Source organism: Drosophila melanogaster, chromosome 2R (genome assembly GCF_000001215.4).
Source record: "Drosophila melanogaster chromosome 2R".
In the NCBI taxonomy this organism is placed as follows: Eukaryota; Metazoa; Arthropoda; class Insecta; order Diptera; family Drosophilidae; genus Drosophila; species Drosophila melanogaster.
The window spans coordinates 20,140,318-20,162,324 of NT_033778.4; the positions used below are offsets into that span (position 1 = coordinate 20,140,318).

The 22,007-nt window shown below is 43.9% G+C and overlaps 1 protein-coding gene and 2 long non-coding RNA genes across 3 annotated transcripts; 2 read left to right on the top strand and 1 right to left on the bottom strand.

The window, feature by feature from the left end:
* Positions 1 to 5,800: 5,800 nt before the first annotated feature.
* CG11041 (uncharacterized protein) lies at positions 5,801 to 6,507 on the top strand. The gene is made up of 4 exons (NM_137609.3): positions 5,801 to 5,842; positions 5,897 to 6,128; positions 6,184 to 6,394; positions 6,456 to 6,507. The coding sequence occupies exons 1-4, from the start codon at positions 5,830 to 5,832 to the stop codon at positions 6,465 to 6,467; spliced, it is 468 nt and encodes a 155-aa protein (NP_611453.2). The 5' UTR covers positions 5,801 to 5,829; the 3' UTR covers positions 6,468 to 6,507.
* Positions 6,508 to 9,678: 3,171 nt separating this feature from the next.
* lncRNA:CR46534 (long non-coding RNA:CR46534) lies at positions 9,679 to 10,182 on the bottom strand. The gene has a single exon (NR_190043.1). It is a non-coding gene; the product is annotated as a long non-coding RNA:CR46534 (long non-coding RNA).
* A 183-nt stretch (positions 10,183 to 10,365) lies between these two features.
* lncRNA:CR45229 (long non-coding RNA:CR45229) lies at positions 10,366 to 10,628 on the top strand. The gene has a single exon (NR_124648.1). It is a non-coding gene; the product is annotated as a long non-coding RNA:CR45229 (long non-coding RNA).
* Positions 10,629 to 22,007: the final 11,379 nt, after the last annotated feature.

Here is a 22,007-nt window from a genome sequence, read left to right on the forward strand (position 1 = left end):
GCCACTCACTCACTCCTCCTAGCAGGCATCTAGCGGATGTGGCCCGTTGTCTTCGGCAAAAAAAAAAGAGTGAAAACTGGCTGGGTAATAACTTGGCAATTAAAGTACTGCGGAGAGCGAGTCCGAAAAAAGCGAAAATCCCAGGCGAGTCCTGCAGTTTTTCGCGCAAACAATCAATTGGCCAGCCACAAAAAGTCGGCCAAGTGGGACGGTGGCAGCCTGGAGGCACGAGCCACTCACTACTCGATACGGCGATACCTCGACGATCCACTGATAAAGCCGTCTTTTTTGGGTGCAGCAACTTGGCTGCAAGTCTCTGCTACCGATTCCCCGTGATTAAGCCATGAATCAACTGGCTGAGCGGCGAGTAACGGTTCGGTTTCGGCCAGCTAGCTAACTATGACTCTTTTATGCTATTATTTTTCGATTTTTTCGGTGGGCGTGAGCCTTGCAGCTAAAGGTGGCCATTGGGCCGAGTGATTGTCATGCTATGGCAAAATCAATTTTCCATCAGGTTTTCCGCCCAGTGAGTGTGTGTTTCAATGAAATTTTCATTTGCCTCCGTCAGTTGCAATGCCCGGGTATAAAGTGTTCATAAATTTGCAGCGAAAGCTGACAATGAAAATTAACATGTCCAATAAGTATGGTTGGCTAAAGTTGGCACGTCAGTAAAAGCTAAGAAATAACCAATAAATCCAAAAATATTGAAAAAACATTGGACAAGAAATGTATATGAAAACGATATAAAAATGTTTGTACAGCTAAAAAAAAAATCCATTAAAAATGTTCAAGATAACAGTATTGTTAATGGTTTTATAATTGTTTCGAAAAAATGTGCCCTTCTAAAGAAGAACCCCTTATCAATCAGTTTTTCATTGACCACTGTGGCATCCCAGCTGGCCCGAAAGTCAGGTGCGCATTGGCAGTTGCATTCCTGAGCGTTCCCAACTTGTTTTTCTGCGGTCTTGGCTTTTTGGAGATTTTCAATTATTAGCAACGCCTAACGAATGCCAATTTTCGAATTCGCTTTCCGTTTCGGTTTTTCTGTTTGCATAAAATCATTTTTACCACAGGGCACGGAAGTGCATGCGGTTACCTTTCGTGTGCAATTTGGGCCACAACCGAGCGATCGAAAATCCGTTCTAAATTTTTAAGAATACCCACTTTTATTGTTTGCTCTTTCGACAGGGTCAACAAGTTAATCACATTGTGTGGCATGGGCATAATAGAATTCTTATTTTTTTTTTTGTCCAGCCGGCTGCTGTTCGCTTTTGGCCTGGCTTGTTGCTTTTTGCTGGGCACCGCGCACGCGTTTGGTTTGGGCCTTAATAAGACAACGGAGTTCGACTGCTGCTGCTGCTGCCACTGGCACGGAAATTGAAGCTTAGAACGATCTGGGGACCATGTTGGCCAGCTGCCTGGCCTTTTTCGGCCAAGAAGTAAGTACGCTTTAGCCTTTGGCGTTCAAATTGGCAAATTAAGTCATACGCCTGCCCGTCCGCTGCACAGTATCGCAATTTATCTTGTTTTTTTATTTTTTGTTTTTTTGAGGGGGACTGCAGTATTATTTTGCAATAATTATTGATTTATTGTCTTGTTCGCTGTCCCATTCGAAACGGGGCGGAAAATCAAAGCGCCGCCAAAAACCATTATCACATGCATGCGAAAACTTGGAACAGTTCTCATTCCCAGGTTCCCAGGCTTGGGCTGAGGTCTAGGTTGGCTGGAAATCATTAGTAAACGTGGCTAATGATCGGCTGGCCTGCAAACTTGGACCTGGTAATTGGAAAGGCACGCACATTAGGGCGTAGTCAATTTTTACGGCTAGAAAGTGAGGCAATTAACTGACGGGGCAGATACGGAAAATCGGTGTTGGAACTCCAAATACCTCGCTCGACCTTTCCTTTCCTTTCCATTTGACTGCCAGGCGTGTTCTCCATATTAGTATTTCACGCCTTCCAATCGAGGCCTAAACTAGTGCAGAATCCGGAGTTAAAAGGTGAATGAATCTCGGCTGAATGGAACTAATGCCATCCAATTGGATATCACAAGTTACGGATATTTAAAGACCGCGGGAAGGGTCGTTTAAAAAGAGAAAAAAAAGAGTATTAAAATATTGCTGCTCGCAAAAGTTAATGGTCTAAAAAAAAGGGTTTTTGTAAACTGGTTCCAAGAAACTAAATAAAATGTAGATAAACTTATTGACTTAATACGAAACCATATCTTTTACGGTATATAAATAGTCTGATTATTATGTTCATTCAATTATGCACACATTGCTCTGTTATTATCCGTCGTAAATTCTGGGCAATTTAAATTTTGTATTTCCTATGCCAAATGCCCTTCTCGTTTAGCCAGTTAAACAAGTTTCTCCCATAGACAGGTACATTTTTCTTTCTGCCCACAAAAAAAAAAAATTAATGAAATTGAAAAATATTTGTAACGCCTTATTATATAAATGTGCTACACATTTGTTAGGCCAGTGTTGTTCGATGGAAACAATTTCCATTTCCCGATGCCATTCGATTCGATTCGATCCGACTCTCCTTGTTGCGCTTTCCTGCAGCTCACGTTTGTGGCATGAATAAACCCACTTATCTAATTGCGATTCCGGGAACTGGTTTTCCTTGATACATTTTTCTCAACTCATTAGAACTCAATCATAACTCGGGACTCGTACTCGGACTCGTTTGCTTTTAGCCTGGCTTTGGCTTTGGCATCGGCCCCTCCATGCAATAGGCAAATGTAATCGTTGCTACATATTTTTTTTTAGCCGACGAGCGCAATTGTTGCCGTGAGCAATTTTTTATAGCCAGCCAACAAGGCAGCAGCAACAACAACAACAACAGCTAGTCAGGCAACCAGAAATGCCAAAAGCAAAAAAAAAAATAAGAAAAACACGCCGGACGTGTTCCATAAACAACACTTTGATTACGACGACGCGGGCGCACAAACGCAAATCGATGTTTTCATATGGAAATTGAATCAAAGTCAAGTCCCGAGCACCGAGTATCCAGAATATGGAGCACGGCAGCAACTAGCAACATGTGTACTCAGTTTGGGCCAGCAATAGAAGAGCTGCACAGGAAATGATTTGTAACCGTTTTTGGTTAACAAAATGTGTAAAAGCATCATCGGATGAACAGAAACTAAGAAGAACGCCAAAAAAAGAGTTTTATATTTTTGAAATAATATATCAACGATACCTTATAAAGGTATGCAAAAGTTCTTATTAAAATATGAATATATTTGAGACTTTTAGGGACAATAATTGTTAAATTGAACTCCATGAATATTGGTCTATATTGGTCTTAAAATTCTGTTCTTAAACTTACAAATTTTTGGTATGGAAATACTAAGCATTCAGAGGAAAATCATATTATTTTTCATGTGTAAGCATGGATCCGTTGGAGTTCGGAGCTTGGAGCCAGCCCAATTGGCCTTGATGTGAGTCGAGAGTGGGACCATGGCGTCAGCGCTTTTGTGGCTCTTTTGCCAGTAGCCGACCATTTGGGGATGGGGGAATGGAGGGAGTGGGGCAGATCAAGCCCCTGGGTTGGTCTTTTGAGGTTTTAGCTATGATTATTAATCAATTCTTTCATATCACTTCGACTCGAGTTCGACTGAATTGAATTCTTTTTACGAATCGTTTAAAGGCATGTGAGTACAAAGGTAGCTAAAGACTGCTGCTGCTGCTGTCTGGCAGCCTTTCTTACTCTAATTAATTCAACAAAAGTATCTGGGCCGCCTTTTGTCCGGAGTTTTCCGCTTACTGGCCAGTGGTGCTGGTGCTGCGAAAGGTAGCATTCATTATTCGAATGTTTATGTTTATTAAATTCCATTTAATTACTCCAGTCTGCGTACGCACGCATTGTAACGCGATTTCAATTGGGCAGTAAATGCAAAAAAAAAAAGATATATACGAAGCCATAATAATAATTGTTTATTAATGGAAAATGGCTATTGCGATTGGCATCTGGAAAGGGCAATCGATTCGAGTGGATGTGACCTTATTTTGTGGATGCCTATGGTGCCAAGTGAAGGGCTTTGCGATTGATTAATAAAGATCTCTGAAATAGAATTGAAATAAATTAGCTCTGACTTAATTGCTTACACGAAGCAAAGCGATTGCTGTCTCATTTCCATCCAAATAGATTTCTTCCTTTAAGCCGTGTAATTTCCCATACAGGAAACGCTGCCATGTCCCCATATCCAGGTCCCCCAAACTGTCTGCCACAGGTGTCGAAATTGACAGATGAACAAAACGCAGGGCAGTAACCGGAACTGGCGGACCGGGACGAGATTGCAACGGGCGTGGCTGGTTCTATAAAAGAATCGCCATCATCCCAGCCGATACAATCCAATGGCGAAACCCAATCCCGCAGCGGAGTCTGCGCGACTTTAATTTAAATTTTAATCGCATGCCTAATAGACAAACCTGGGGTAAATGTCAGAATAAAGAGACTAAGAGCCGACTTAAATCATGCCAACATTTACAAAGTACTTTGCAGGAGCCCCGTCCTCATACCAAACCTCGTATGAGCGCCTGCGAGTCACGGACACGTCGTCAGATACAGTCGGGGTATGGGTATACTATGGAGTATGGTATGGTATGGTATGGAATGGTTTGTTGAAGATGGGCTAAGACAAACTTCCGATCACGTTGTAAGTCAGCAGCGAAATTGCACACAGAAAGAAAAACTGCATTCCTCAGCGCTGATCGAGTTACCACAGGATCGCAAATTATATCGGAATCATATTCGAAATACGAAAAGTTTAATACATTTTTATTTTATTACACTTATAATGCAAGCATCAGATAACAATGTGTTTTCTCTCTGTGTAGCAGACTGGGCCTATGCCCTTGCAAAAGGGTCCGAATGAGAGAGAGAGAAAGAGTTAATGGAGGCAAATGCATCAAAATGGTTAATTGGATCTGGAACAGCAAATGACGAACACTTTTAGTGTTTATGGCAGTAGCCCGGGCCCAGGCAGAGGGCCAAGTGGAGATCCAAAGCCAGGTCCACAAACAGCAAAGGAGATGGCGGTAGATAGGCAAGTGTGTACGTGGATTCGATGATGGTGATGATGGGAGCTGCGGGAAATCTGAGCGGTACGCAGGGCATATATATGTACTACATGCATAGCCATATATATATACGAGTATACACATATATTCTAGGAGATGCGATGCGGCAAACAGCTCAAGTGGCAAGCGTGTTGTACACGACACGCATTAGCGTGAATGGAGCAGTTCTTGTACTTGCCTTTGCCATTTTTTTAATCGAATCGAATGCGTTGAGAGCCGGGCCTCAAACTGGCCAGACAAATGTGAGGGAAAATTAATGGCGAGCTCTGCAGTAATTTCCATTAAAGTGGGCACAGCTCCGAAAATGCACTTGTTGCTGCTGGCCAGGCACCCAGTAAGGCAGAGGAATACTTCCGTGTTCCTTACCAGACAGCCGGTGGATCGGCGAAATGGTAATGGGCCAATATGATGGCCTCCATGAGCTGCCTAATGGGCCGCTCTACGGAGGTTTTTACTGTAGCATTATGGGCCCGCCTCGGCGGCAGCCACAGCCTTTTGTGGATTTGGATGTGGTCGATCCAAACGTAAACGACAGGTTGTTCTCTTTGTAATGAAATCAAAGAATGCCATAAGAAATAGCTACTTAAAAACGCATGTATCAAAAACAAGAAAAAATAGTAATGATTTTCCGCATCTATTCAAATCACCCCTAGCAACAGTGTTTGTTTTAGTGGGATATTGATTTAATACTTTCCACCCACTACGAGTCTCAGTTGGTAAGAAAACCTCAAGCCTTTAACATGGATATGGATTGTAAGTGGCCAGAAAATGCCAGGACTTAGTAATTAAATAATCTTTTTCTTTTAGTGAATAACGACTTGGAGAAACGCATTTCGGATGCCTTTTGTGTGTTCGATCATCATGGCGACAAGTTCATCGACGTTAGAGAAGTGGGCACTGTGCTGAGACTCCTGGGCTGTGTTCCCACCGAGGAGGAGGTGAACGAAGTAATTTCGGCTACAGAATCGGAGGAGACCAGTGGCGAAGTGCATTTGACTAAATTTTTGCCACACGTCTCGCAACTGCTCATGGAAAGAAAGTGGGTAGCAATGCTTAGTAATTATAGTTCATACATCATATCATACATACAACAGAATGGAGCCTGCTCCGCCAGAGAAAATTCTCCAGGCCTTTAAGATCTTGGATCCGGAGAACAAGGGCTATCTCACCAAGGAGAGCTTTGGCAAACTGATGATGGAGGAGGGCGAGCCTTTCACCCAAGAGGAAATGGACGAAATGTGGCCAGTGGCCATAGACCCAATTAGCGGACACATACCCTATGAGTTCTACCTGAATCAGCTCATGGTAATTAAATTAATACTCTTAATCAGCTTTCATTAAATGTGGTATGTATTTTAATTTGCAGGTCTATCTGTAAGGGAAACAGAGTGCTTTAATAAAGATTCCAATTTAAGTCTAGCTATTCCAAATCCAGTTCCCATCTTTATTAACATGAGGCAGTTCTAGAAGTGCAGTTGAGTTCAATAAAGTCCCAAAATTACACTAGTCAACGGAGAGTTTTTAGCACTCAGCGCATTTGCTATTCTGACTATTTCACTAAGCAAATCTCTTGCCACTTTCCACTCCCTTTCTTGGCCACTTACATTAGCTGCACACACAGAGGAGCGGAGCTAACTAACCAAACTGGCCAAATGCGTTGCAAGGTAGCCGGCAAAGTCCCCGGCACAGGACACTGGCTTTTGGCTTTGGTTTCGGATATGGATGGGAATGGGGATGTGGATCTGGATGTGGCAGAGGAGGAGCCGCTGCATCGGGAGTTCTACTTGGGGCGGAACGCTGCAAAGTGGGTTGCGCATCATTAGCACAACTAATGGATGTTCACTTTTCTTACCTGGAGTCCAAGTCGTGTGCTGGTGCTCACCTCCTCGCCGCTGAACTGCAGTCTAAATTGCAGTTGGTTATGTGCGAGAGCGGCTGGAAATTTAAATAAATTAAAATAGCTAGCTCTCGAAGTGCATTTGCTAGGGAGTCGTGTTCGAAGTCGTGTTCTCGCTTCCGTATTTATTAAATTCTAAATACGCGCTGATGGATGCACTTAACTGCATCTTATGGATTAAAATATTTCATGTAATCCCCGCTCCGTCCCGACCATTTGCACGTTCTGGCGCTTTGGCCAATTTGAGTGATTGCATTGCGCGCATTTAAATGGATGCTGGGTTGGTCCAAACAAGTTCTACGTGCAGCTTCCACTGCGACTGCGGCTGCGGCCTAATGGACTTTTAATCTTTACAACTTGTAAAAATTTCGTTTTTGAATTACGCCGACCGAACTGGCGAACCTGATTGTCAGAGTCATAAAGAGGATGCCAACTGCATAAAGCAGATATTAGATTTGCTTTTCCTTTACCATTTGATGACCCTGCACTTAGAGGAAAAGAACGGAGATTTTTTTATGCTGAAAGAGCTTTAGAAATAATCGTTGTTTTCAAGTTTTATTACAAAAGGACTTCTAATACATTTTTTGGTTTTAAGAGTTCTTATGATACTTGCGCTTGAACAAACAAATTCGAAGGAATTCTCTGGATTCGTGCTTGAAAAGAAACGCTTCTAAAACAAAAACACAGTTTTCATATAAGAAGTTGTTCGAATTCAGAAGAATATTTCTTAAAGTGCAATCATATTGAAGAATTAGACTAAAAAACAAGGCCAAGTAGCCCGGAACATCTGACAGTAGTCAGTCAGTCTGGAAGCTGGGGATCGTAAAAAGATTTAAAACTGCCGAACAAACTGTCAAAGTTTGGTGGAGCCTCTCTGGGGAGCTGCTGATTCGCTTGAATCAATTCGCAGTGCCTTTCTGGGGCCAAAAAGCTGGGACTGGAGGCTCCTTCGACTGATGATGATTTACGCTCGACGAAGCGTAATTAAGATTTATGCACCACACTCGTTTGCAAAATACATGCGTATGGCACATTGTTGCGTATTTCAGTTTATAAGTACCAATGGCTTAATTGTTAGTTATGCCCTTTTGTTTGTGCGACACTAAAACTAATTAAGTAGAAAGAGTTCCTATAAGATTTATACGCATCAATGATTGCCTGTTATTGCAAGTGTGCAAGTGTGTGTTGCAAATTAAAGCAATTAGTTGCATTCTGTGACAATGGCCAGAAATGACGAGCCCCCAGCCAATTCGCAAGGAATAAAATATGTATTTACGACCCTCAAGGGGGTTTTCCTAATGAGTGGGCAGCGGCAGGGAGTAAATATTTATGCACCTTGATTGATATCAGCCAGAGGTTGTTTTCACAATCCAAGTATTATGAATTAATTATTAGCATTAATTGATTGGACTAGCTTTGTTTTCTCATATTAACTACAAAAATTTGTTTTGTTGTAAGGTTCGGGAAATTCAGCAAGTCGTTTTCATTTATTTTAAATTATAATGTACTGGCAGGTGAATGAAAAATGCGTTATTTAAATGACGGCATTTTTTAATTCCGTTTCACTTTACTTCCTTCACTTTGCCGCATATTTCTACACCTAATTACACCAAATCTATCGTCCCGCTTCCCCTGATTTTCCGCGGGCCTCACTTCCTCAGCCGTTTTCATTTTCCAGCTGCAACGCCCGAACTTTCAATCAACTTTCTGTTTACCCACAGTTTGCCTGCAGAGGCACTTGTTTTGATGCCTACCGTGCCTCGCTTTCATTACTGCTGCCCCAGAGTAACAACTGCCAACTTCGTTTCAGATTCAGATATAGATTCGGAATCGAAATGCACTCGGATACGTCGTGCAGCTGCAACGCTCTGAGAACGGAATGAAAGCGCAAGCAGTCTCTTGTAATTTTGATTTCGAGTGCTTTTCCAGCCCCACCGTTAATTGAATTTAAGCAATAAAATATAATTTGGATTTTTGCATGTTTCCCTGGCGCGTAGCACGCCAAAAAGGGAAACCCAAATGGAAAGTCAAAGTCGGCGAAAAGAAACAGAGTCCAAGGTAAGAACTGAAATTGCAAAAGGTGAACAACATGCAATTGATGGGGGGAAAAAAAGCGTGGCCACTGGCATACAGTCTTTATTGTTGCAGCAGCCGTCGACATCATCGTCATCCTCATCGTCATCCTCATCATCATCATCATCATCCGACGTCGTCGCTGCCATGTACAACACCCATAGGTATCAGCAGACAAAATGCTAAAAATGTATTTACCACAAAGGCAACGCGACGACGAGTTTTGCTCATTGCTGCTGTGGCTTTTGCTGTTGTGCTTATGCCGTTGTGCTTTTGCTTTGCTTTTGCTGCGGCTGCCCTTAATGGATCTGCAGCACTTTGAGTGATTTATTTCACACGTTGATGAAATGGACAGCAATGGGCCGCATTTTGACGTTTATTGCAGCAGTGGCAAGGGCCGTAGCAGCCACACCAACAGCAACAACAGCAAAAGCGACCAATGCCCACGGCATGTGTTTTGCGCATGCGCGCAGCCCTTTTAACAGCGGCGACTCAAGCGCAGACGGCGACCAAGTTGGAGCCAGGTTACAAAGGGAGGCCATTGAGAGCCTCGTCCGATGCCCTTCCTCAGTGAAGGATGAAACTATTAACTGCGTGTACAAAAATAATAAAGATCTCAGTTTTGCATCTAAGTGTAGATATACAAAAATCTAGTTGTACACTATCCTAACATAAGTTATTTACTATGTGTACTGTAGGCATCTCCTCACATCGTTTTGAAATATACTTTGAAGTAGCTTACTTTTCAATTGGGCTTTTAAATTGCTTTGCAGGGTATTTAATTGTTCGGTATTGTTTTGATATCGTTTCACTTTTTTAATATTTTCCCTGATCTTTTGCTTTTTTTTTTTTTGCAATTGCATTGGGAGCCTTGCACGTCTTTTGGTAATGGCTCCGCAGACCGTGCGCGCTTTAATGAGGCGCGCTCCTCATTTGGACGCCACGCATTTCTTGGTTTTGTACCCGTTTACCAGCCAACGGATGTTGGCCACTCAGCTATTAAAACATTTAATTGCAACTTAATTAGTTGAAGGTCTGGTGGGGCACTTCTCACGAATGCAACTTTTGCCAAATGCCAACGCTGACCCCAAAGTCGGAACGAGAGTGAGGTTCAGGTTTTTCGCAAGGCGACCCACTCACGGAAAAGCCATCGAGCATCGGGTATCGGGCATTGACAAAACCACCCCCGAGAAAAGTCAATTTAACACATTCACTACGCCTCTTAAAAATGTTGATATTTTAATTAGCTACGCTCTAAAGGATTTTCCACAGTTTCCAAGTCAAGGTTTCACCCACTCCCAAAAACGTCCAGATTGGGACTTGGCCGGGTCCAAAACGTGGATCATCCACTAAGCCCAAGACGTTGAGGCCATGCAGCTGGAGAAAAATAAAGTGCCAAAGGGCACACATGGCACCGAGTTGCTTGGCTTTTGTGGCCTTTGTTTTTAGCCATAAACGAGCTGTTTGTGTGAGTTACAACCTTCACTGGAGCAGGGGGAATATGGGCGAATATTCCAGAAAAATATACGTAGTTACGAAATATAAATAATTTATAAATAGATTGATAGTTCCTTTAAGCTTTGATTTTATGTATACTAACTAAATACCCTCTTACACTTGAACAAACCGCCGCTCATGGTTTCTGAGCAGCATTCACTCATATGCCAACCAGCCTACAGAGATTTGTTTTCCCTCATCGGTTTTTATTTTGGTTTTATGACAGCGCGCCCAACTGTGGCAATAAGTTCAAATGCCAGCCCAGAGACCCGGCGACTAAATGCACGGCTTAATGTGCAACCGAGGCTGACAGGCAGGAAAACTCAGGCCGGCCTGACTCTGGCTAAAAAGTTAGGCTCCAAGCCAGGCTCTCAACCTCAAGAGTCAAGCTCAGGCGGACAAAGGTTCCTACGCTGTGGCAGTGCCAGTGCCAAAATAAAAAGTGGGTGTAGCGGCACCAAATGCCATTGCCAACTTTTGGTCCACAAGCAACGCCAACGCATCTCGTGAGCATCCGATCCTCGCCAGCACCACCTTCGCATCCAGCATATACAGTGCTGATTTCTCCTAATTTGATTAAACAGATTGAGTTTAATAAGGTTCGTGGCTTCAGCACGAAAAGAAGAGAAGAGAAATGCATCAGCACTTGACTGGGGCGGCAACAAATGTTGCCTAATTCAAGTGCCGCATTTATTTTGTAAACATTTCACACCGCACTCTGTGTTCTGCACCAGGAATTCCCTATCCGCATCCGCACGACTTGTTGTCATACAAAATATGCCGGCTGCGCAGTGATAGCACTCGAGAATTGCCCACACAAAAGACCGCATCCCTACTCCTAACCCAATCCCAGACCCGAATCCAATACCGATCCCATGCCCGGACCTGGAACAACCCAATCAATGGCCCCAGTGTTCGCCCGTGCAATGTGCGTTTTGTGTGCACTTATGCGATCATTTGTTAAGTGTCATCGCGCCGGCATATGGGCAGGAAAACAACTCGAGAACAGCCGCAACATCAACAAACTGGGCTGGTGGCGAAATTTGTCCCCGGCATCGGAATATTTTGATGCCCTTAGCTTAATACAAAACAATCTCGGCTTAAGGGTTTACTTTTAGATGGGAGTGAGATTGATTAACAAGAAAGTAAGGGAAATTATGGCTTAGTACTAAATTTTGTAGCATATCCCTTTCTATCATATAGAATATAGAAACCTATCAGATGTTTCCATATAGCCGTTCCATAAGGGTATGCTGCAACAAAGTGCAGCTCGTAAACAAGCGAAATGTTGTTGTTACCGTTGGTTGTTGCTGCTGCCGCTGATGTTGGTGTTGGTGTTGCTGTTCCTGTTGTCCATGGTCATGGTAAATTTATGCACAATTTTTCGCGCTTTCAAAAAATATTTGCATCATTAATCGTTGCAAAGTCTTCGGCATGGCGGCATCGCATTGTGGCGGCTCCTTTTCACCACTCCACTCCGATCCGATCCTGAGTTCCTCGGTTCCGTTCCGTTTCGTTCCTGTTGTTTAGTTTGAGGCGTTGTCTGCGCCTAAAACTTGCCAACATCAACGGCAACAGCAACATCCACATCAACATCAAGCTGCATCGGCATGCGGGCCGTCGTTACAACGTTGTCGAAATGTTTTGTCAAGTTCTCGCCGCTCAACAACAATGTGGCATTTGCCCTCTATGGGCTGTGGAGCTGCAGGGAGAAAAACAACTGCAAAAAGAAAAAAGAAACAAATATTAAGAAAAAAAAATTGGAAAAGAGGGAACCTATTTGCAGCTTAACCACAATGGAAAGTTGCCTGTTCGATGCTCGCAGCGCGTCCGCAATAAACTTGAAAACTTGAAAATCATAACACCGCCGTGCGCTTTTCGCAACCGCAAAAGTCGTAAGTCAAGCACCGCCACACCACATCACACCACCCAGAAACCATTGAGCATAAAGCACCATCGACATCCAAACACCCGAGCACCCAGACCCCAAAACCCTTAACCCATAGCCTGGCCACCCACTGTTTGCTGCTTCCACAGCTGTTTCCCTCCGGCGCACACAAAAACTCAAATAGAACAACTTTGGCTGGAGAAATAGAAGTTGGGGCTGGCAGCATGAGCAGCAAAAACAAAGCTGAAACCCAATGAAATTATCAAATGTTTAATAGACTCAGCAGCGAGGAGATCCAAAAACTCCCTCCGCCAACCGAACCAATAATGATGGATGAAGTTGCCAATGCCTTGGACCTCTATACTCCAAAACTTCGAGAGGAGTTAGTTCTTGGAAAACTTTCCAACCGGAGTTACGCACCTTCGTTTGGCGGGAAATGAGCAACAAATGCCCAGGGAGCCATCTGATGCCCCTAATAAAATGCAGGCAAAGTTATACTCGACGCACTCAAATGGTTCTACGTGTGAAAAACTTCTGGGTATATATATATTCTAGGGGTTCTAGGGAGCGATATAACTCAACCGATTGTTGTCCACCTCTTTGTATTTAAGTATTTGGCCTAGGAAAATTCGATTAGAGAAATACATCAGCAGGTATTTTCGGCTCATGTCGGCTCACACCTTCGCCACCTCCAACATCCGCACAAATCTCATTTGGCTGCTTTTCGAATCGTATGATTACGACCTATTATTAAACCATCGATGAAAAATCCCCCGCGACTGCAGAACATTTCCTGTGCGAGGAGACGCACAATGAACTCATAAATTGACGCACCCTCCAAAAGCGACAACATAATCGGCCACGCCGAAGGCGATACGGTTCGATACCGAGCACTAAGTCCTCCGGTGCTTGAGATACCTGGATGCCTGGGATGCTGCATTCGATCCAGCGACAAGACGACAAAGGCGATCCCAGGCGCACTTGTAAATGGCATGTTGCAACAAGCCTAAATATGCGCCACACACAAGCACGGGCTCAGGCGCACTAACGGGCCAGCAGCAACTCTACCCAACGGCAACATGAGCACCGGCAACAGCCACATCTGCAACAAATGCAACAGCAACAGCAATGTCGACTCCTACGCAACAGCGACATTGCTGCCTGCCTCTATTTAGCTGCGCCGAAGCCTTGACAATGATCGTCATTAATTGAGAGGCACAGGCAGAGACCAGCTACACTGGCAAAAACCAGACAGACTGATGCCACAATGAAACCATATTTCATTCGAGCTTTTTAAGCCAAAACCTACATGTTGACACATGGAAAGTTCGTAATTAATTTCTACATCTCACTTAGGCATAATTGTATATTACTTCAACTATAATAAAAGTATAGTTTTAGTTTTTCTCAGTGTCGTATTGGGTTTCTTTACGGCCAGGCGAATTATTAAAAGGTGGGCTTGGTGAGGCACTGACTCCGGCCATAGATGCACTTCGGCTTTTCAGGGTTTTGGCTTTCTAAACGCGTCAATGCCATCATGTGTGTATATGTTGTGCATGCGAACAAGTTGACCTTTAACCCAGAAAGTAACACAAGTCTAAGCAAATATCTACGCACCTATGTATCTATGCAGATTTATCTTTGGAGACACATTCCCAAAAGCGTTGAAACCTGAGCTCAGGAAAGATCCTACATAAGAAAGTTAGGGGTTATCGCAAATAGTTATATGGGGATGACGTTTAATGGATAGAATAACTTTGGCAGAAAAACCTTGCTCAAATATGAATTTAAGGGTCTTACCTCCTACTTTAGGATACTCCCGTTAGAAAGCCTAATTTAGCATAAATTTTAAAAGAAACCATTTAGGGCAGCGAAATCCATCGTTTGCGGCTGAAATTCCATCGATTCACATCAATCTGCTCCCTGATCCAGAGCACATATGCCAAGGCTTAATTTTAGCCCGCTTTTGACCCCAATGCGAGTGGGTAACGAAAACTAAATGATGACAGCTACCGATATGCAACCTTGGTCTCGCGCCCCCCCCCTATCAAAATTACACGGCCAAAAGGCATATACCATATAACAACAAAGCCGGCAAAAGGAATACGGCGAAGAATATGAAATTACAGCAGAAATGGCCGCGAAATTCTTTGCATGCCGCATAATTTGTTGGTAGCCGGCATTTGTGCCACACGAAAAAGAAATCACAATCTCATTATGGCATACACCTTTTGGCAACAGCAACGGGCCATACATAATTATAAAGAGCCCTTAAGTACTTGTTAACAAGTTCGATATCTGGTCGATTTACATGATGTTCTCCGGTTCTCCAATTCTCTGCCCCAAAAAGAAAGTGCAAAGGAAGGCAGTACCCATAGCCATACATACCCGTCAGTATCCCCAACGGAATATTGCGATTTGAAGAGCGAGATAAACCCAGCGGATGGGATGGCGAGCCGCTCTTTTGGGTATTGCCAAAATCATGGGCCGAACAAATTGAATGGTTATGCTTTATGGCTTATGGAAACCGGCAGCTGATTCACTCGCTGCGATTTGTGGGCCATAAAACCGAATGCAGCCCTAATTAAAGACTCGCCACAAACGAGAATCGAGTGGAGAGACTGAAATTGAGACCCAAGACTAAAGACTGAAGTCTGAAGTCCGAAGGCTTTGGGTCTGATCTCCGTAGAAGGCCCAGACGCGATAAGGCAACCGTTAAGAGTTCCAGACTGTTGGCCATTAGCAGCGATTGTCGATGTGCCTAACCATTAGCAATTAATTAAAAAATTAGAATATATTACGAAAGCGATAGCAGAATTCCGATTGGGCAGAGATGTCGCCTTATCTGCCGTCGCATCTCCATTGACATCCAAACGAATTAAATAAATTGAAAATGGCCTGAAATATATGTGCCCCGGATGAATTTGAATGAAAATTTGTTTCTCTCTGTGGCCCGTTTCATCTTCTTCTTAGTCTGAGAAGAAGATGCCCCAGTCTTTACAAAGCCGGCAACTTGGATTGCTCCGTTGCGGCTCAAGCAAATGTTGCATATTTACGAGCTATTTATGCATATTAAAAATTCCCCAAGCTTCATGGTAAAAAAAAAAAACAAAATCAAATCAAAACTAGATAACAGTAGCTGGCATCGTGTACCTCTTTTCATTTCCTTACCTGCATATTCTGAATGCATGTCTTTTATTTTTTAATAAAACTCAAAGAGCCCTGTAGAAACTTGCCCTGGCCACCACTCCTCCCTCGGCGATGCATTTGCTGATAAAGATTTGTATGTTTTGATTTTTATGATGCCACAAAGGTTGTCTTTAGCTGGTTCGCTGGCACTGAGTGCATCAAATTGAAAATGCCCTGGCCATTCGGACATCGGCTATTTGTGCTGCACTCGGAGTGAGCTCATAAAAATCACATTTAATTTATCGAAAATGCCATTAAAAAATATGATCATCAATTTGGTTAGTATGAAAATGCCATTACAATTATTGGTGGAAGTGCACTGGATATGCAGAAACTACGTGGAGATATTTTAGAGGCTTGCAAAAGTGCTGGAGCTCTAGGATTAGATAGGACGTGCAAGTCACTAAACTCATAAAACGGCAAACATGGATTTTTATGAGTAATAGATTATGCTAAGATGACACATGAAATCCCCCATTAAAAAAGATAGAAAATTGTCGAACGATGTTGCAATGGTTTTCTTTTTGTAATAAAAAATGCTACTACATATGATTATTTAATAGTAAGAGTTGAAGAAAAAATTTTGTTATTTATCATCTGTTAACATGAACCAATATATATAACAACATTTTGAATGGCTATCCTAAAGTACCGCAGTACTGCAACAAAGTATCTTTGCATAACAAGCTAAAAAAAAAAGTCATTATCTGTCTAACTTACCCCTTCCCCATTCATTTAATACATTAACACAAAAACCTGGTCAGCAGTGAGTAACTATTGCGGTGGTTGGTTGGTCGATGACGGAGCTTGGATTAATATTTTCACATTGACAGGCCTTTCATCAAGTCGAACATAACACATCGAATTATTTTTAGATTCCGCACAGTTGCGTGTCCTGCAAACGAAAACCACATGGGAAATTGCCATTCAGGATCCCAAATGCACACACGAACACACATGAACATTGTTAGGGTCTAACTCAGTTATCAAGTTGTCAAGCGGGCCTAAAGCAACTGCCATTATTGGCATATGTTGTTTGCGCCGCAGTCCAAAGCCCGGAACCCGAACAACAATTGCGTGTGGCAGACGGATGAGTCGTGTTGCAATGGGCGGTGGTGCAACAGGGGCAACTTGGCCCTAATACAAACGCCTCGCCGACAGAAAGCTCATGCACATTGTGCATTGCACATTGCTCGGTGGATTGGTTATTGGATGGAAGCCGCAACGAATTATCACAAACTATGTCATAACCCCAATGCATCAATTACATTGCTAAGCCAACAAAGGCATCTTCATTATGGCAAGCCAAATCCCATGCTGCCTGCCTGCCAGCCTGCATGCCTGCCTCAATACTGTGCAACATAATAAACGAGCGGCAGTTGGAATTTAGCGCATAATCAATGACGGAACCGATGAGCCAGTACAGAAATCTCCTAGCCATTGGGCGAGGCCAAGAAGGCAGGGCCTTCGCATCGCGATAAGCGGCTAAAACAAATGTCATACTTGCGGCAGCACGGTAGCAACATGTGTTGCAGCCAGCTCTCGGCAACTACCGCATTGCTTGTCCGACTAATATGATACGAGGCTATTCCCCATGGCCGTACTCTGGCATCCTCGACCATCCCCATTCCCATCCCCACCATCAGCATCAGCATCATCATCATCGTCTGGCGACTTTCGCTTCATAATTGATATTTTTGTTTCGTGTTTTTGGGTAAGGAACATGTGCAACTGCAGCGCAAGCAAACAACCAGCAACCAGCAAGTTGCAACTAGCAACATGTTGCCCATGCCGATAACAACGGGCAGCTCGTGTCGGTACCATGGCCAAAACCCGGCGCAGCCCACATGCCCCGCCGCTCTTGACTGAATGAATTCCATTTTTGCGTGGTTGTAAGATTTGAATTTATAACTTGGCCAACACACACACACAGGTCCCCTTTTGCGACTTTAAGCTAGTAAGCGAGTATCTATGACTGTGACGTTCGCTATTGCATTATCTTTGATTTAAAACCAATTCATCAACCCGCTGACTGCAGCGATGACTTTGTTCTCCGGCTTAGTAGGATGCTGTTCCCAAGACGACGAGGACTTCTTGGATGTCTTGGCCTGGGTGGGTTGCACTAATTGATTTTCGTTGGCAGTGCCGGCTTATGAGTAATGGATGCCGAACTGCACATCTAAATAGATGCCCTGGGGCTGGTTCTTCTTCTCATCTCCACATCTTGGCAACCAGGACGACGCGACGGCAATGGTAATGATCATAAATCAAGGTCTGAATTAAAGACAAAGCGATTGGGAGTGGGCTCACGGACTTGTTCCAGATAAGCGGGAAGCAGGAAACATTAGAAATCTAATGATTCCATTCCATTCCACGCTCCTTTCGTTCGAACAGCGACGCCAGGAAGATATTATGATTAACTGGAAATGTTAAGCCATTCATTATGGCTAAAGAGGCTTAATAAGCTTGACTAAAGTGTCATATCATGGCATCCTTAATGCTTAAAAAGTTTTATATATACACACATTTGGTAATTTGTCATTTAAGCATTTAAGCAAGCATTCTTTTGCTTAGATAGAACTATTTTTTCAGTGTAGCATTCCATTTTAAATTTTACAGAAAATTTACCCGACATGTTTCCCTTATCGCCGCAACAAGAAAATCCCCTAACTCCCTTTAGACGCAAACCTGTCCAACGGTTGAGCGATTAATCCGAGGGCGGAGCTCCAAAAAACAAACTACTCGCACTGCACCCGCAACCCAAATCCAATTTGGGCTAGGTGAGGTGCTCAGAGGGATTTGGACGACCATTTGACCCACAGACACACAATGCAGCGCTGCAGCTCGACCATTTCCCTTTCGATTTCAACAGTAATCAAAACTGTCCACTTTGTGTCATGTCACACGCGACAACGGCAGCAATAGCAACCAAAGCAACAACCTCGCCGTCAACTGCAGATACTTCACATAAACAAAAGCAAGGCAAGGCAAGGCAAAGCAAAGCAAAGCCCAACTATCCGACTGTCCAGCTGTCAGTGGCACACACTCAGCAGATACAACTACGCACCCGACTCCCAGTCATTCAATCAACTTCAGAGGCCGATGCCCAACTTGGGCTACGATTTCCACAGTACAAATGTACAGCAACGACAGTGCGTTCAATTGTACAAACGGCTTGTGGCGGATTATGATTTTGTGCTCTCCATGGCATGGCTAAAGCTACAGTCGCCTCCCTACAGACTCCCGATCTCCCAGATCTGCCAGACTCCCCAACTACCCGCGTATCTTATGGATACTTAGGCTTACACACAGTGCCAGCCATGTCTAATTGCGCGCACATGTCCGGCCAGATGACACGCCCCTCGGGGTTTCGAAAACCCCACCATCAGCAAACCAAAAAAGATACAGATACAAGCACAATGAGCGAATTGTGTGATCTGTGTCCATTCTTTTGATTTTGCGATAAATATATGGCAAGATACTTTGCGCTTTACTTGATTGAGATGACTGGATAATCGGGGCTAAGAAGCGAGGAACAAGCTCGACGACGATGATTGCCTTGTTTAAGCACATTATCAAGTAATTTACTAAGAAAGATATCCTCTACAAATAATTATGTATATGTGCAAGTATTAAACTAATTCCTACGATATATAAATTGGCTTTTATAGCGTTTAAAATGTTTCTGACTTATACCTAAACTAGTGATGATAGTACGAAACTACTAAACTTTCTGCACTTTAGACCCATAGTTAAGGCAACAATAGTGCTAACTTTTATTAGCATGAACTTCGCACACATTCGCGAAAAAAAATTCCATTTTGTTTTATGGTCAAAATACATATAATTTACATGAGTATTGAATTACCCTAGGTAGGTAACACGCGGAACGCTATAGTTTTAAGGAACATCTGTAGTTGCACCTGCCCCAAGCACATTTAGCTATTTATGAACCATTACGGCACCTTATCATAAAAGCTTTTGAATATCTTTGGGGCCGTAAAAACGGTTATGGCCTGCGTTAAATCCACTGCCAAAGCGAAGGCGCCTTAGGGAGTACTCACTGTCAACCTTTTGGCATGCAAAGCGGCGCCTCAGCGGCAGTCGATGTGACGCCAGCTACGAAAAGCCCGAGGATCGAATCGCACTGATAGCCACACGAAAAGGCCGATCCTGCCTGGCACACAGTGCCTGCAATAATTACGCATGCAGGTGGCGCGCTTCATTGAATAATGCGAGTGCATAAATTAATTAAATTACGTTATAAACTTGGAACGCCAGTGCTGCGGCTGCCTCACGCATTTGTCGCATAATTACGGGGCGCGAATTGCGCAGGCAACAAAGTCCGACCGGCCAACAAAGTCGGCCGTCTCCTTTTGGCCAAGTTGTTGCTTTGATTGGAAATCGTTGTTTGGTTTTAATTTTTGTCGCACGGCCACCCAGCAAGTGGCCGACCGGCAAAAAGCAAAACAAAAAAAAAAAAACCAAAAAGCAAACTAAAGAGGGAGAGGGATGAGAAGGCCGGGTCCAAAACTGATTTGCATAGCCATAGAGCCGAGCCAAGGCCTTCGATTGCCCCACAGGCAGACCCGTTTTGGTCCTGCGCCGGTCTGGTCTTTTCGCTTTTTCGGGCCACATCGGAGGAACAGGAACATGTCGTCCAATTACTCGTTTATTCAATGGCGTTTGCATTAAGTGGACGCGTTAATTACGCCACCGTGCGACGCGACGCGACGCGATGCGATGCGATGCGATTCGAAGTGAGGCACAGGGTTCAGGCGAAAATGTTAATTAAGTGATATTTTCGGCACCGAGCAGACATCCCAGCTATTCGGCCATCCGCGTCCCAACTGGGCCCACTGCCGCCTCCTCGCCTTTTGGCAGTCACTGTAATTAAGTTGTTCTACGAACTACGGCGTTTGTGCGTGGTGTTAACTTTTTTTTTTTAGCCACTCCTTGTCTTTCTGGCAGTTGCAGCATAGTTTCGATGCAGGCGCAACTCAAGGTCATTGGAAGAGTGTTGGAAACTTTGGATAACCCCGAAGATAAATAGTGAGTGTTGGGCGGCTTGATGTATCCGTGTTGTTGGTGGGGATATTACTATTTAGCACATTCCGCGGTCGGGTATTTAATTCAGCATATTTCGCATATCCCAACATCGGACTGTATAATCTACGAAACAGCAGATGCCGTGCGCATTAGCCTAACTAGCCGGCTTTAGATGCATCATTAATGTGCATTTGTTGGCTTAGATCTTGCGCCCAGATAACCACGCATGGGAATCTCCCGAGTCCCGACTACCAAGCAGCCAGCCCGAAAACATTAGAGATACAGGCAGGCGAGAAAGCCAACCCTTTGTGCTGCTTAAAAAAGCAAACAAATAAAAATGATTTATAACGCAGTGCGTTGAGGTTGCAGCGCCGCCAAAAGCGCCAAGTGCCAACCGCCGGCCCTCGGGGCGAATGGACATCGAGAAGGTTGTCCGCTCCGCTTCCCCACTCTGCTCCCCCATTCGAAGCAGATCCCCAGATCCCCCAGCTACCCCTTACTCACGGTCTGATTCTGATTCCGATTCCCGTTCGCGTTCTCGTTCTGGGACTATCTTTCAACCGACGAGCGGTGCGCAAGCTAAAAGTCTATGTTAACTTTGATAAATCGCTGCACTACTAAAATGCGATAAGCGTGCGAGCGCGACCGTCGCATCGCACTGATGATGAGGAGTCCCAAGGCCCCGACTTTAGTTTCAGCAGCAGGCGGCAAGTTGCGACCCCAGAACGCTAGTGATGCCAAAAAAGGAATCAAAGATATATGTTTAATTCAAAACATTTTTAGACGCTTAGTTTCTAAGAAAAGAAATCCCAAGCAGAACTTTTTAGGCTTTACAAACCTCTTATGAAGGTACTAAAAAGTATGCAACAATGGAACTCTAACTTTTGAGGATAAATCATTCAATCAGATACATTTTAATATAAAGTAACTATAGGCATTAGGTACACTAATTTTAATACATATATAAGACTAAAGTTCTGTATACCTTCGAATATTAAGACATATTGACCTTTTAACTAAACTAACTGGAAACCTAAGCTATGCTTCCTTTGGCACCTGATTCGAGTTGAGTAACTTCAGACCTGGCCCAAAGAACAGCCAAAGGGGCATCTCCCCGGAACAGAGCCATCCACAGAGAGCGATGGCGAAGGCGATGGCGATGGCTACTGTGAAAGGGACTGTGGCCAGTTGATCGGACGTTGTAAACGCATGCGCTGATTGCAAGGCGATAGCCGCTGCACTGGACTGGGACTGCAACTCGAACTGCGACTGGCACTGCGACTGGCACTGCGACGTACTACGCTCCGATACTTATGTATGTACTC